We start from the raw sequence: 16,829 nt of genomic DNA, 5'->3' as shown, positions 1-16,829 counted from the left end.
CTGCCTCATCCCAGAACATGTGTTTCTAAAGTCTGAATGAGGGTTAGTCTCAAAATAGTTCGTTATCGCAGTGCTGATTGCCTCAATATCCACTGGGTCCTGTAGGATTTGCAGGGGTAGGCGCCAGCATAAGGGGGCATGGGGTACGTCCCCCATCCTACTCCAAGTCAATTCTATGTGTGCATGGTCAGAAATCAAGATGCCAGGGAGGAGTCACGGTCACACAGGAGGGAGTGAGTGAGGAAGAAGACGTCGATATGTGAATACGACTGGTGAACATGAGAGAAGAAGGAAAATACCCTAGTGACAGTGTCTCCAGGCATCTACTAAACCCAGGTCTGCTATTTGGCGCTTAAGGACTGGCAGCATGGCGCCAGTTCCCTGGAAGGAGGCTACGTTGTGAACGAGCTGACCATTGAGCCTCCTATCCCTCTCTCTTGGTCGGACCATTATGCGATCCCTATAGAATTAATGATCGCTACTGTTAGTAGCAAGGGGATCAAGCCAAGTAAAATGGAATTGAGACGTAACCTCAAAAACATAACCAATGACGTGCTCGCCCCTAGATTGCCCAGTTTGGCGATCTCCCCAGAGGAGGACGTAAGCTCTGCAGTAGGGAGGATGGATAGTGCCATCAAAACAGCTATTGACGAACTGGCTCCAGCCTCATTGCGCTACTCCACGAGGAAAAGTCCATCGGCCCCGTGGTTCTCGGAATCGTTAAGACTTCTTAGGCAGGGAGTACGGAGACAGGAACGTCTCTGGAGGACTAGTTGGGATTTGCGTGAGAGGGATAGTCATAAAATCCTCCTAAGGAACTATAAGACGGAGGTGATAAGAACTAAGCAAGAGTACTTTACTTCTCTTACATCCTCACTCTCTTCGCCGAAAGAGCTGTTCAAGATCGTAGACACGCTTACATCATTGAAGGTGCCTGATCCCATTGTCAGCTCACAGCAGCTCTGCAATGATGTTGCCCAATTTTTTCAATCTAAAATTGTGGACATATATTCGGCACTAGAGCTTCAGAGGTCGGCACTATCTACCTCTATGTGCTTTCAGGGTGTTTGTCCAGCTTTCCACCCCTCTCCCTTCAGGAACTTGAAGTCCTCCTGATCAAGACTAGGTCGGGGTCTCCTCTAGACCCTTGCCCCTTGAAACTCCTTAAACAATGTAAGGAGATTCTTCTGCCTCGGCTATTAGATATCATGAACAGGGCAATGAGGGATGGGACTTTCCCCTCACAATGGAAAAGAGCGGTGGTTAAACCTTTGTTAAAAAAGCCCACATTAGACCCGGGGGTTCTCAAAAACTTCCGCCCCATTTCGCTGCTCCCAGCCCCTGCAAAGATGCTGGAAACCCATCTCAACCAGCATCTTGCAGCCTTTCTGGAAACTTCTGGCCTTCTGGATCACTCGCAGCATGGATTTCGGAGAGAGCATAGCACGGAGTCGGCCCTTACCATTGTGCTTGACAACATCCGCACTAGAGTTGATAAGGGCCAGACCACTCTCCTTATCCTGCTAGATCTCACGGCTGCGTTTGATACCCTGTCTCCCTCAGTGTTAACATCTAGGCTGAGGGAGATAGGGGTGGAGGGGCCCGCACTTAGTTTGCTGGCCTCTTTTCTCGACCAGAGGGAACAGAGAGTTAAGCTGGGGGAGTTCCTATCTCCATCCCTTCCTGTGCATTGTGGGGTCCCTCAGGGGTCGGCATTAAGTCCGACCCTTTTCAACATCTATGTGACCCCACTTGCCAGGTTTATTAGATCTTATGGGATGGAGGTAGTCTCCTATGCCAACGACACGCAGATATTGATGTCTCTCGCCTAACCTGTCATCTCCGCTGCCTCCAATTTTAGACACTGTATGGAGGCAGTTGCTCAATGGATGATTTGCAATTCATTGAAGCTTAATGGCGAAAAGACAGAAATTCTGGTGTTCGGAGGAAAGGAGGACATTTGGTCGGCGGAATGGTGGCCTATATCGTTGGGCGTGTGTCCGACACCCACTACCTTGGCCAGGAACTTAGGAGTCATGATTGACCCTACCCTGGGGATGGGTCAGCAAGTAAAGAGGACTATCTCCACATGTTGGGGCTTACTAAACATCTTGCGGAAGATCAAACATTATCTGTCCCTTCAAGCCAGAAAGCAAATTGTAATTGCATTAATAGGCTCAAGACTTGACTACTGTAATGCCTTATATTTAGGCATTAACAAGGGTCTGTTAATGCGACTTCAAATGGTGCAGAATGCCGCCGCCAAGTTTGTACTGGATCTCCCTAAGCGGGCTTCGGCTGCTAGAAAGACACTGCACTGGCTTCCAATTGAGGCCAGGATTTCTTTTAAGTCCCTATGTTTGATCTATGGGGCTTTGGCTACTAACAGATCTGGAGGCCTAAGGGACCTGTTGGCCCCTTATACACCTTCCAGAACTCTGCGCTCCACCAATAAATCCTGGTTATCAGTCCCCCGTGTTCGTAGAGCCAAGTGGGGTGGCAGAGCTTTTTCAACTTTGGCTCCAAAGCTGTGGAATATTCTGCCGGCTGAGATCAAATCACTTCCCTCAAAGCAAGCCTTTAGGAGGGCTCTCAAGATGTGGCTATTTGCTAAAGCCTACCCTTAGTTCTGGATTTGCCTTTTATGATTTTCTTTGGTTAGGCGCCTTGATGCCTTCAGGCTTAGTTGCGCGTTTATAAATTTCATTTCATTCATTCATCGAGCGAGGGGTCCCTGGCCAAGTTGAAAATCTCATCCAAAAATTATGTCACCCCATCTGGGGAAATGTGTTCCCTGAGCAGAGATCAGAGGAAGGAGTTGTGTGCCTGATTGGGTGCATATGCATTCAGAGGTGTGTAGTAAGTTTCAAGAAGCGACCCTCCCCATCCTGTACAATCCACAGGGTCTTAGAGCTGAACAAGGCTTTGAAGAAAATCGCAACTCCAGCTATTTTGGAAGTTGCAGAGACCCAGCGGCGAATGGAATACTTGGGGTGTGCCATACACAGGGTATCTTGTTGGAGAAGATCACTTCAGCATCCTACTTGAGGAGATATCACAACACTTGTTTTCTTTTATTAAGCGGATTGAGCCCTCGCACATTGAAAGTAAGGAATTTAACCCCAGTGACTATAGGCATTGGCAAGGGTTAAAGTTTGTGCAAAGTGCCCCACGCAGGTAGACAGCCTGAAATAAGTACGTGGGTGGAGGGGAGATGGAGAGCAGGGCAGCACTGCACGTGATGACTGAGCACAAATCCTGGCTCCTGAAGGAGGGGAAAGAAGAGCAGGAGGGATGAGACTGAGAGGTAGGCCATGTCCCTCTGGTCAGGAAGAGTAATAAGGTAGGTTGAGCGGACAGAATGGTGATAGTGCCGCGAGGTTGGCATGCAACCTAGAGGGGGAAGAAGTGCACATTACACAAAACAACATCAGGCCAACTAGGCCATAACAGATGATACAGAGGTGGAGAAGTGTAGCTCACTGGTTAGAGGAGGCATACCCTGAAGCAGAGGTCAGACCCGGGACCAGGGTTCAATTCCCGACGCGGCAGGGTCCGGAGCCCAATTGTCCACGGACTTGATAATTCTCGCTTCGGTGCCCACTCTAAGCACGAGTTCACACTATGCAGCTCTTGGCAACAAGCTTGCTTAATCTCCACAACGGCCCCCCCGCGGCGGGATGCCTGGCTTTCACCTTGGGGATGCCCAGTACGGGTTATCTCACAGGGAAAAACCAGGACGGGTTCCCAATGCAAGCGCCAAGATGCCCAAGGATAAGTTGAGCGCTATATAAGAACACACATAATAATAATAATAATAATAAGGGCTTGGGAACGCCGGCCGACCAGGGGAAGTCACTCCCCAAAATTCTGGTTTCGAGGGACAGCAAGAGCCAGTCCGGGGCCCAACATGCCCCCAAGGACCCCGATGGACAGGGTTTGTGGCACCTCACAAATGAAAACTGGAGATGTCCATGTCCGCTGTCATGGCTGAGGGTCCGTAGTGACGGGCGTCGTTCGCCCCCCTGGATGGGGGACGGGGACTCCTTAGGTTGACCCCAGGTCTCTAAGGCAGTAGAAAATGGCGGCCTTCAGCAAAGGTTCGAGCCAGTCGAAAGGTTTGTGAGGTGATGCCACTCTGGGGGGTCGCCTTATGGGCTCCCTGTGGAGAAGTAGTGGAGGGCATGATAAATCATACACATTCTGCTGCCAATGAGGGAGGGATATAGGGTGCTTCCAGATTCCACAAGTGCTGGATAATGTCCTTTTGGCTTCCTGTGACTGGAGGTCTCTACTTCATTTTGAGCCATTTCGGGATGGCACTGTAGACAAGACGGGGTCCGCCGGACCAGTGTTTCAGGCGGGGACGGACTATCCCCCTCGGAAGTTGGCTGAATGTTCAAAAGACGCTGGCCTTCTTTCAGGAATTGGGGGGATTCTGCACTTGCCCTACCTCTCAAAAATGATGGTGAAGGTGTGGCCCCATTGGTATAAGATATTGAGTTCTCTGAGCTTATTGGTGACAGTTCAGAAATCCCTGTGGTGCCTGAGGGTGCAAGATCCTGAAACAGTTAAACTGTGTGATCCTTGTACACCAGGTCGGGCTTTTACTGTGAGGCCTGCAGAACAGTCTTTTTTTTCGACAAAGAAACATGCACGTGCGAGAATGTTTGGTGGGAGGTCGGTGCGCCCCAGAGTTCCAGCCACTCTGTGTGCTCTGTCCAACATGTGGGGGAGGGGGGGGAGGGGAGGGGGAGGGAGACGTTTGGGTCTCCATGGATGGCATGCAGGAGATCCGCCACAAAGGACACCCCTGATGCAAATATTTTTCCTCCGGATGAGATTTTCAATGTCTTCATGTTTCAGTTGGAGGTCTATTGACTGGTCTTCCAAAGTCCCCATACAGCGCCAGAGGGCCTCAAATTCCTCAATCTGGGAGTCCAACATCTGTTCCATATCGCTGACTCTTTCACCAAGGCTGTCGACATTGTGTGTGAGTTTGTGGATATAGGTTTTAAATTCGGTTTTAAGTGACCCGATCTCAGTCCGCAGCTCATTGAGGAAATTGTACATGTAAGCTTGGGTGAAGGGGAGCTGGACAGGCTGGTGCCAGGGGCGCCTCCGTTGCCACACTGGAGGAGTCCATGGTCGGCGTGTTACTTTGTTGCCACAGGGAGGTGACAGAGGTGCATGTGGCCACAGCTCCAGTTGGGGTTATGGTTATGGTTATGGTGGATTTACCAAAGGGCATTACAGGGCATCCACGGTGGATCGGGGGCCCACCAAGCAGCGCACAGAGGCTCAGGCCAGTGTCCCAAACGGTGGAGGGCCCGGAGTATGGGCGGGTGTACAGGATACTGCAGGCAGAATGGCAGAACCTGGTGGGTGAGCAGAACTCCAAGCTGCAGGTCCCGGCGGTCAAGAATGCCCAGGCAGTCCGAAATTCACCATGGAGGATGTCGTAGGCCAGGTGCATAGGGGGTAGCCTCACTCCTTCACCAAGCAGAGGGGACCTCATCCTCACGAGCCTTTAGCTGTGTGCAGTGCTCAGTGCAGCTCTAGGCCATTGCCAGGTTCCGGGCACTAAGCCCCCACCAAGGCCACCCGGCAAGGCACCTTCAGTCCGAACAGGATCCCCAGGCCACTAAGGTACTCAGCAGGGGATATGCTGGGAGGGGGTGGGGCAGCCAAGATTCTTTCTGGGGGCCAATAGTGTCTCTTCTAATGCAGCCAGTTGTACCTCTTGCAATCCCTCTGAGGGGCTCGGGCAAGGCTCCAGGCCATCCACGCCTCAGCATCAGGGCCCAGTCTTTAACACCCTGATCCAGGGGAAAGGGCATTAGCATGCATTCATCTCTAGGGCCTCCCTTCAATAGCCGTAGAGCCCGCCATGGGGCAGCCAGGTCTCACCCTCGTGCACATCCCTGGGAAATCATACTCACCGCCGCAGACCCAGGGGCCGGTATGGAGGCCTCCTGGTCCGAAAGGAGTTGTGTCTTCAGGTACTCCACACAGCCGGTGTGGCATCAGGTGGAGTGCAGTCAAGCCTAGGGGTATCCCGGGCAGGGCATGAAGCCATACCACTTGTCTCAGGGCCTGAATCGCCCCCGGGCCCGCGCCTCGCCAGCACCCAGTCTACAGGCACTCTTAATGTTTCAGTGGACTTAGGCGCTGCAGGCACACATCACTGTTGTTTCAAAGTGCCGGAGCTCAGGTAGGGCACCGACGCAGATTTCACAGCGGCCCTGGCTTGTACGGTCCGGTCGATCCCTTAAGCCTGGGGAAGATGACAGTAGTGTGGCCTCCTCTCACTCCTGCAGCAGTCTCTCAGTCTGTGGTGCTTGGGCAGACCCCCAGCAGCCAGCAAAGCTGTCCAGTGACTACAGAGGCTGCCACGTCTCCAGTGCGGTACTCGGGAGGCAGGATGGCGGTTCAAATGCGGTGGATTGCGAGGAGAAAGACCTTAGGAGTCCAGAGCCCTTGGAAGTGCGTCCTATGCCATGTCGAGTCAGGCCACACCCCCGGCTCTTGAGTTTTTTCTTGGTGGGGGAAGGGCTGGGAGTACCTCTGTGGACAGATCTGATCCTCAGCTTTCTATAAGGGAAGCAGTGCACTTATGGAAGCCTATGATACATGAAATTCTTGCAACCTCTTCCAGTTGACAAAAGAACAATCTGCACTATCTTCCATATAACTGCTACACATAAAATCTTGGGACTGATTTATCAAGACTGTGCACTGCTGCAAAGTCAGGTACAGTGACGCAACGTGGCACAATGTTTTGATATGGCATTTCATTTCCAGTGCAAAACCTTTTATCTGAAAAGGGCCTTTTGTAGTACAAATAGTGCTTTGCACTCCCTTGTGTCAATAGGGTGTTCCGTGGATGGCACTTGTGTGTTCCAGTGCTACCACCCATGGTTTTTGATGCAAAGCCCCACCTACTAAAACTGTTAGGGCTTTGCAATCAAAAAATATCCCGTCATTGAGGCAGGAGTGAAGAAGGCAAACTGTTTTTATATCTACGAACATTTCACCCATTTCGTGTGTGCTGCACTTTATAGCACACATCCCATGTAGGAAATGTTTTATAATTTGTCCATGTATACTATTTTGTACTAGGCATGGTCTGCTTCCAATTTAAAACAATATGCTAGACAGCACACACAGATCTTTTCACTATGGTGCAAAGTTTTGTGCATGGCACTAGTGGGCCTTAAAGACCATCAGTGCAGGGTAAGACATCGGCAGTAGTCCATATTTAGTAAATATGGCTTTGCTCTGCTTTTGCACCCTGCGCAGCAAATACCAGCATCTTTGTTTCTGCACTGTGTTGCGCAATATTTTTCTGTATCTGCCCCAAAGATGAGCCTATTTCAAAAGGTGCAAGATAGAGCTATTACAGCACAACCATAAACAGTGTATAAAAGGTCCAACTGAATAACCAATAATAAACACATGCGTTATTCAGAAAAAGAAACAGATATGTATATATATCCAAAGATCATCTGTGGAAATCTTCTGTTCAGAAAGTATGAGATGAAAGGTCCATGTTGTTTTTGATGAAAAATATTCTTTTATTCGATAGCTGAATCAAAATCCAAAACGAAAACAGCCAACACGTGTTTCATTAGTACATTATTGGTACTAAAGACTTTCTCAAGGCTATATAAGTAAAGTACGTGCAATGAAGTCCAAAGATTGGATACGAAGCACATCAAGTGTGGGTCAAGTAGACGATCTATGAAATTTCGACAAAACCTTAATAAAGGAGTAGTAGGTCAGTAGATGGTGTCCAAACAATACGCCATTGACTTATTTTCATATACTTGTGTGTATTTTGATGTGCAGGTCTTTTCCTTTTTAGGAACACCACTACCCTCCCTCATCTATTTCAAAAGGTATTTGGCAGAAAAATTGGGAGCTCATGTTCACATTTAGTTAATGGCAATCCTCTGGTAGCAGTACATGTTGAATACATTTCTTATTCTCCATCCAGACTAATTGGAGCACCAGCTGGGTAAATGATTTCATCTAACAGATATAGTCTAAGGTATGTAAAAAGTAAGGGTGTGTGAAATTCGCATAATTTGCTTTTGTGTAATTTCATTGCATTTCGGAAAGTAAAGCAAAACTGCACAAAATGCAAAACAAGCATTTGGGGCTATATTTTATTGAAAAATGCAATGCTCATATTCCGGACATTCATGTTGTCCGTGCACTTGTGCTAAATTTCCCAAGCAACAGTGTGCAATTACACGATATAGCATCATTTGGGGGATTTTGTGTAACACCTATACCCGAAATTACACTTTACGCTGGCGGAACACAAATTTAGCACGGGCCTAGTAAAACACTTTATAACAGTATGGAGGAAAACAAGGTCGTAATCTTGGAAGTAAAGTGCTGGAGAGAGCTCTTGCACTATGCAGCAGGAACTGTTAATCATGGCAAACACAAGTATGTTGGTAGTCCTTTCAATAGATTCGTAAAACTACTTTAAAAAGAATATATATAAACAAATGCAGCACCATGAAAGCAGCTCAGTTAAAATGGTGGTGCCAAATGAAATAAAAGTTAATGTGACAGTAGCAGTGTTAATACCGGACGTCCCACGACAGTAAGCCGCCAGGATTATAAAATGACTGCTGAGAATTTGTAAACCAGCTAGGCAGACAGAGGTCTGTGAACCAATTAGGCTTGGGGGATGCGGTCTCGCCCGACAAGGCGAAGCAATAGGTAAAAAAACTGAAAAAGCAATGCCGGCCCCCGGGGGAAGTGAATGTCGCAGACCAGTCTTCCCCTGGGCTACTTCGCACAAGGCTGGAAGGACAAGGTGGGGTGGGGGTCAAGGGAGTAGGGGAAGTGGAGGGAGTAGGGTGGGGTATAAAGGTGTCAGGAAGAGGAGAATACAGCCTCTTCCTCACACAGCACAACCGGGAAGGTAGGGTTTAATTTAGTCTGCCCACCCACCCTACAGGTTGTAGGAGAGGGGTACGGCTGAGATGGTTTGGCGTGCCAGTTTAGGACAGGTTGCAGGGCATAGGCGTTTGCGGAACTTTGGAGGGTGGTGAGTCACATACGGGCTGATCCACCCCTCGGGGAGGGGAAAGGGAACACAGGTGACTGATCACGGGGTGCGAGGAGCCCGGCAGAAATTCCAGAGAGGATGTTTGTGAGGGCAAGTGAAGATGAGATGAGGAGATGAAGGAGGTCGCAGTGTGAAAGGGGTGATGGAAACAGGTGAATTGGTTTGATAATGAATGGGAAGAATGATCTGCATGGTTATGATAAAAGTTATATATTTGCAGTTATGCACTGTTAATAAAGTTTAATGTTGCAACCTTGTCCTAATAAAATGGCCTTTTACAGCATGGAGTGTGGTTATTGCGCGAAGGCCCGGCTGCAAATGGGCTCAGGAACAGGAGGCTTTGACTGAGGAGATCTACCGGACACGGCAGACCCAGCCAAGGCTACAACAGGTGGAGGTGGGGAGTTGGGGGAGGGGGGCTCAAGAAATTTAAGCCCAATGGGTGTTGCACGCCTGACATAGTTTAACCTTCACAGCTGTTTAGCATGGGTGTCCTCAACTCAAACAACATTTAATAAAAAAAAGTCTAAGGATTGGTAAATGTAAAAGCAATTAATTCAAACTGGTATCAATAAACAATGCAAACGCTGATGAGAGAGATTACACTACTGAAGCATTTAGTTTTGCCATATACACATCGAGCTAGGTAATTTTGTGTTTCTCTCAATCAAAACCCTTCCACCCTACTGTCCTTCCCAATTTGCAGCACTACAACTAATTTGGTTGGTTTACCTGGGTGGGAGCCCTGTTCATTTTGGATGCCAAACTGAACTTACAACAGGAAAATTCCAATTGGCAAATGCCAGAATCCAACACACAGAACATATGCTCATAAAGGTGTACATTCCAACCACCACCATTCCAACAAGGCCTTAAAGAGAAAGGCCTTTACAACATTTTCATAGCCATCTTCATACAGTGTAACATTCTAGCCGGTGCCTTAGCCCCACTGACTGGCAATCCCCAACTCAACATGGGCAGTCCACAGTAAAATAATGGAGACCTAATGTGTCCTGAAGTTAGCCACGAATGCCCGATCCCTCCGCCATCAGACACTATTGGCCAGAAAGCCCTGTGTTATTGGTCTTATAATGCGAATTGAGTTTTGAGTCAAATTTCATTTTGCCATTTTTATGCAGTTTACAATTTAAGTGCATTACTTTCCTGCGTGTAAATAAAATAGCCATCTTTGCAAGAGCCTTGTACTGGATATGGAGCTTATTGTGTGAATTTTGTGTGTCAACTGTATCACAGTTCCAGACTCTATCACTAAGCGTAAGGCTTGACTGCTCTTTGTGCATAAAGGGAATAATTTCGGTATCTAAGTAGACTAAACTGGTTATCCAAGAGGACCAAAAGTAACCTAGACTTTTACATAGTGTGCAAATGCTGCCAGATGCTCTCTGGAAGATCACTGGTACACACAATCACCCATCACAGACACCGCCCAGTAATCACTGACTGCCTCGGGACGCAGAGAAAATGCCTGACTGTTTTGTATTGAGCACTATAAATAGACAAATGCACAGAGAAATTAGGTTTCCAGTAAAATTGTATCGTGTTAGATAAAGAAAGGCTCCAAGTAACAAATGTTAATAACATTTTCTTTCTATAAAAGTCAGTTTGATCAATAAACCGAAGCATTCCATTAGCCTGAGGTTTTCAAGTACCTTTTCCAGCTTCAGTAGGTTTTCTTCACAGGCTGACTTGATGAGCTCGAGGGCTTTGCAGGCGTCTCCTTCCTTATAGGCAGCCTGGATGCTTCCTATCACAGGGCACTGGCTGGCGGAGCCATGGCTCAGCGTGGGTTGCTTGTTTCCCATGTCCACAGGGACTGTGACAAAACAAAAACGGTGCATTTCATTAATGTACACATACTCTTAGGAAGCTGTAGTGGTATTGGATCATTCGATATATGAAGAATTCAAGTCATTGGGTTTAAAATCTAACTTTACACTGGATTGGTGGGTACAAACAAGATAAATCAAACACGACTACTGCAAATTGATGACATCTGTACGGTATATTTCTTTATGTATGAAGTCTCTCTGGTTTAGTCCATGTATGTGTTAAGCCTCTATGGTCTCTTCTCTGTACAATGCTTCTTTGTGATTTTGGAATCGTGAATCACATCTCTCTGGTGTAAACCATGTACGAGTCCAGTCACTGGAAAATATACGGTGTCCTTAGAGTGTGTAACATGTGTTAATATTGTATGGTCTCCTCTCTGTACAATGTGTTTCTAAGATTGTTGGCTCTGTGTCACATCTCTCTAGCGTGGTCAATGGATGTGGTAAGTCATTATGGTATCCTCTCTGTACAATAGATCTTTATGATATCATTATACATGTATTTGGTATCTGGAGTGCTCTGTGTAAGTAATAAAATGTTATAGTATCTTTCCTAGATCATTCTTATCACTTTGATTTGGGCATCTCTTTGTACTAAGGTATTTATTTAGTTTTGGTGGCCTGGGTTCCAAAATTCCAGTGTGGCACCGGCAGCAGGCGACTGTCAAATTTTCGGTTGCCATCGTAGTGGCAAGCATTAATATTTTTTTATTTGATTGTGTACAATAGTAAGACACAAAATAAAAAAATAAAAAAACACCAATTAGAAATGCACTAAGAATAAATAAACAAAACAATACTTTAAAACAAACTGTAAAGAATGAAAACACTCAACTATTACTACAAAGCGTATTTAACTTTCTAAAAGGAGCACACAGTGTCTGCTGTATTGTTAAATTAGGAGCACTGAAACGATTCTCAGAATTCGAAAATCAGGAGATGAGACAGCGGGGAGGAAGCATCACTTGCACAAGGAACCAGTAGCCATACCATACTAATAAAAAAGCCCTTTCTTATGGGAATCATTACCAAAGGCAAGAAAACGGACTTCTGTCAAAAAACACAAGAGAAAAACTTTACCTGATACAAGTCATTTTTATATTGAGAAGGATACAACTGAAAAGCAGGGGAAGCAAAGGTGAATTCCACTTCCATAACAAATGCTGAAGCCGCATGGCTCATTATTCGCCCATGGAAGGGTCAAGATACAGCATGGAGGGACGGGGGATATATTGGTGGCATTTCTGCGTCTTTTCCCTTAGACATCCCTGAGAGTTTCAAGGAGTATAAAGGATATGACTACGGATGTTTGTAATTTTCCTTATATCAATAAAATCTAGCTCAAAGTACAAGCTACCTTCAGCAGTTTTATTTCTGGTGGATATATAATCTCCCTTCAGTTCCTCCCAGGAGTAAAACTTGTTCGAATGCAGTAGTTCCACAGCTCTGTCAGGTTGCACCATGAGATTTCAGTCACGACTCTTCCCACTAGACAAAACGATACCAGCATATGGTAGGCGCCAACCTAAGCCCTGACATCAACCAGTGGCGGGGCAAAATCATCTGGAAGTGGAGTCCTGAGAGGATTCCAGGCAGCAAATACGAAGGCAACAAAACCCCCTAACATACCTTGGCAATTTATTTAATGGCACTAACACATCAGGCTGACGGCAGAGCGGGAGGGAATCTGCAGGACGATTATGTGTCCACCAGAAATGTCGTTACCAAAGTTAAGTAACTTTTACTTCAGAAAGATGCACCTTCCTGCAGATTCCTCACCTTATCTTATCTTATCTTAAGTGGAACTTGTAAAGCGCGCTGACACCAAAGGCTTCCTGGCGCTGTTGAGACAGAGAGAGCGAGAAACGAATATGGCGAGAGTCGCTTAGGTTTAGACTTAAAGAATGAAAAGGTGAGTTTTTAGTAACTTCCTAAAGTTCAAGAGGGAGGGAGTGGATTTGATGAGGAGAGGAAGAGGGTTCCAGAGACTGGGAGCCAGGTAAGAAAAGCGGCGGCCACCGAATTTCTTTGTTTTAATTTTAGGGGTGACAAGTAGGTGGCGATAAGCAGATCGAAGGTTACGTATTGGGTGATGAGGGATGATTAAGGATTTGAGGAACGCGGGCCGGGACAATGGAGAGCTTTGAATGTGAGGCAGGCCACCTTAAAGGCTACTCTCTGGCCTATTGGTAGCCAGTGTAATTTATGAAGCAAAGGTTTAGCCGATTGCCATCTGGGGGTTTTGTAAATGAGACGGGCCGCTTGATTCTGAACTACCTGAAGCCGATGTAACAGAGATTGAGGGAGGCCATGATAAAGGGAATTCGAGAAGTCCAGCCGAGAGAGCACAAGTGCAATGACGACTTGGGTGAGTGCGGCAGGTGGGAGTAGATGACGAACTTTACGAATCTTCCGGAGCTGATACATGCATGATGAAATGACCGCACCCACTTGATTTTTGAGGGATAATTCGGAGTCAATAATCACTCCCAGGCTCTTCACTGATTTGACCGGGGCTGGAGGGAAACCAAGCTCCGAGGGCCAAAACTGTGGGCCCCAGTGGATGTGACTGAGTCCAGGGAGGAGAAGCTCAGTTTTTCCGGGATTTAGCTTCAATTGATTCTGGTTCATCCAGGATTGAATATGAATCATCACGGAATGAAATGTTTTGATATCGTAGGGGGAATTAAGAGAGAAGATAATCTGAAGATCATCGGCATAGTTGTAAACAACTGCGTCCCATTTCTGAAGGGATTGAATCAGGGGCCTGAGGTATAGATTGAACAAGAGCGGTGAGAGGGAGGAGCCCTGAGGGACTCCGCAAACCACGGGCGTTTTGGTTGCAGTGTAAGGGCCTAGGCGAACGGCCTGAGTTCTGCCAATCAAAAAGGACTCAACCCATTTAAGGGCGGAGCCCTGGATGCCCGCTTGCCTGACACGGTGGAGAAGGATGTCATGGTCCACCGTGTCAAATGCGGCGGATAGATCCAGAAGTACAAGGGCCTGAGAGACTCCTGCATCTGCGTTCCTCCTGAGAGTCTCCAAGACTGCCAAAATGACAGCCTCAGTAGAGTGGGCAGGCCTGAAGCCGGCCTGGTTAGGTGCAAGATAACCAGAAGATTCAATAAAATTGGAGAGGCAGCAAGTGACATGAGCCTCCAAAAGTTTTGAAAAATAGGGGAGAAGGGAAATAGGACGATAGTTCGACGGTTGTGCAGAATCAGCACCGGGTTTCTTAAGGAGGGGCAAGAGGGTAGCCTCCTTAAAAGAACTAGGGACAATGCCTCTGTTGAGCGAGCCATTTAGCAGGGGTAAAACACAGTCGGGTAAGCTAAGACAGATACTCCGCAATACGGAAGGTGGACATCTGTCGTTAGGAGAGCCTGATTTCACACGAATGGCGAGTTCCGCCAGTGAGGGTGCGTCCAAGGTAGGGAAGGTAGAGAACGTGAGGGAATTGTCCGGGGGAAGGTTCAATGTGAGTGACTTGGGTAGAGAAGGTATAGAGTTTTTAATTTTTTCAATCTTTTCCCAAAAATAGAGATTGAGAGTGTCACAGGCTTCTTGTGTGGGGGTTTGGGCTGGGAGAGTCCTGTCGTCGGTAGTGAGTTCGTTCATTACCTTGAACACCTCTTTTGATTTATTTGCTGCGGATGAGATCCTGATAGAGAAGTGCTCTGTTTTTGCTGCAATGATGGCCGATTTATATTCCCTACGTGCAGTCATATAGGACTGCCTGGCTACGTTGGAATAATCACGTCTCCAGGTACGTTCCAGCTGACGGGTTTTTGTTTTCTGTTGCTTAAGGTCATCAGAAAACCACCTGTGGGAATTGTGGTGTCTGGTGGGGGGGAATTTGGTTAGGGGGGCATAAAGGTCGCTGGCTGACTTCAGCCAGGAACTGATGTCTTGTTCTAGTCCTTCGATGTTATCAGGGGAGTTAAAAGATGGCCGAGTGTCGGCCAGGGTTGTGAGAAAGCCCTGAGAGTCGAAGGTACTCCATTTGCGTGAGGAGCCGCCGGCCATCAGGGGAGCAAGAGTCCGGCCAGCAATAGTAATGATGGTATTTATTAAGTGGTGATCTGACCAAACACAAGAAGAGATGACTGGCTGGGACTCACGGGATTCTCAAGGGATTCACCTTGAGAATGAATACGAAGAGGTGCGAATGAGTAGTGCAATTTTAATCATGGAAGTTATGCAGCACATCCCCGGCAACGTATCCGTCATGCATTATTGGATTCTGAGGCAATAATGTCTGCAGAGATTATAATTTCCCTAAGCAGCAGAAGTCAGCTACCAGATGTGGAAACAGCCATGGTCCTAGTGTCCTACAGAGGGTCTTTCTTGGACAAGGCGTAGAAGATCTTAATAAACAGCCACTTAGTCCTGTCAAGTGCAGTCAATGTAGTAGGAAATGGCATGTTTGGGAACCAGTCAACGCAACCTCTTCTCTTCCTTGGAGGGACAAGGATGAGAGAAAAAGGATGGTAGGGCAATAGAAAGGGCCATACAAAAGGCCCAAACCAATTTCGGCAAGTAGGGCAGCCATGTATCTGTTGACTGTAGCCATTACTAGCCCCAGGTATGCAAGGGAGAGTGCATAATGCGAACGTCAGAACACCAGATAGTCATGATTAAAAGGGATTCATACATAAACGTGTTTCCGCGATCCGCATAAATGGATTTTGTGGTGGGTTTTTGGCAGCCAAGATGGTATCTGCAACTTAGGCAGGGCGGCAAAGGGACTTGCACTGCTCAATTGGTAATTGGGGTGGAGGGCATTTTCATCCTGTTGGAACAGGAGGTCCACCCTGTATGAGAGAGAAAGAAGCAGCTAAGTATTTAGTGCTAACAGATCGGTGTAGCAGATCCTCCTTGCCCAATCAGAGACAAAAAGGATCAGCTCGGTCCAACTATGGCACACATTCTGCAGGACATTCAACAAATGCAGAATCAGGGGAATCGCATACATCGGAGTCCAAGATCAGCTGAACCTTAGGGAACCATTCAGAGTGAAGAGCATGGCACCAAATTAAGGACAATTCAGGGTCTATTCACAAAGGTAAATCTATATGCCTAGATTTACTACTAGCAAATTTTATCTTACACTTTTGAGTAACTTTACTACTTTGGGCTATTCGCAAAATCAAAGCGTAAAGTTACTCAAAAGTGTAAAGTTACATGTTTCCAACTCCTGGTAAAGGAGCAGTAGTACGCCAGTACCAGACATGACGAGCCACTGACACTGCAACATCCTCTTGTAGAAAATAATGGGACTAAAAATAGAATACATAGGAATACATAAGAAAAAAGTTTACATTAAATTGTTATGACTTTTTAAATATATATATATATATATATATATATATATATATAATATATATACACACATAAGCACATATATATATATATATATATATATAAAATTTTAAATTAAAACGTAAATTTAATTAAAATATTTTTTATTAAATATTTTAATAACCTTTTGTAATTAATTTTAAAAAGTATCTATTTGTAAAAAAAAATATATATATTATTTCTATAAATACCTTTTAATTTTTTTAACTAAATGAATAACTATGAACATTTTACTTCACGTGGATTTTTTGTTAATAAATCTTTTTTTAAAATACTAATTTAATTATATATATATATGTAAATTAATTGCTTAATTCAAATTTAACTTAATAGTGCTGTACCATTTTTTATATTGTTCTACATTTAAATGAATATATAAAATGAATTTACATCAATATTTAACAAAAAAATATTTTCGATTTTTTCAAGTTATTAAACCTTTTTAAATTTCCCTATAATCTACCGAATTGAGATCGCCTCCATGGATGAGAAGACCTCTGCCACCATTACTTCCTATGGGAGGGTGT

General features: G+C 46.0%; 1 protein-coding gene across 2 annotated transcripts in view; it reads right to left on the bottom strand.

Annotated features, from left to right (window-relative positions):
- Nucleotides 1–16,829, bottom strand: part of LRRK1 (leucine rich repeat kinase 1) — an 800,699-nt gene that overhangs the window by 481,973 nt on the left and 301,897 nt on the right. For both annotated transcript variants that reach the window (XM_085644543.1, XM_085644544.1), the window contains exon 3: nucleotides 10,762–10,925. In XM_085644543.1, coding sequence (XP_085500669.1) covers nucleotides 10,762–10,925 — 164 coding nt within the window. The remainder of the gene's footprint in view (nucleotides 1–10,761; nucleotides 10,926–16,829) is intronic.

Source organism: Triturus cristatus, chromosome 3_1 (assembly GCF_964204655.1).
Source record: "Triturus cristatus chromosome 3_1, aTriCri1.1, whole genome shotgun sequence".
Lineage (NCBI taxonomy): Eukaryota > Metazoa > Chordata > Amphibia > Caudata > Salamandridae > Triturus > Triturus cristatus.
This window is presented reverse-complemented; position numbering and strand designations above follow the sequence as displayed.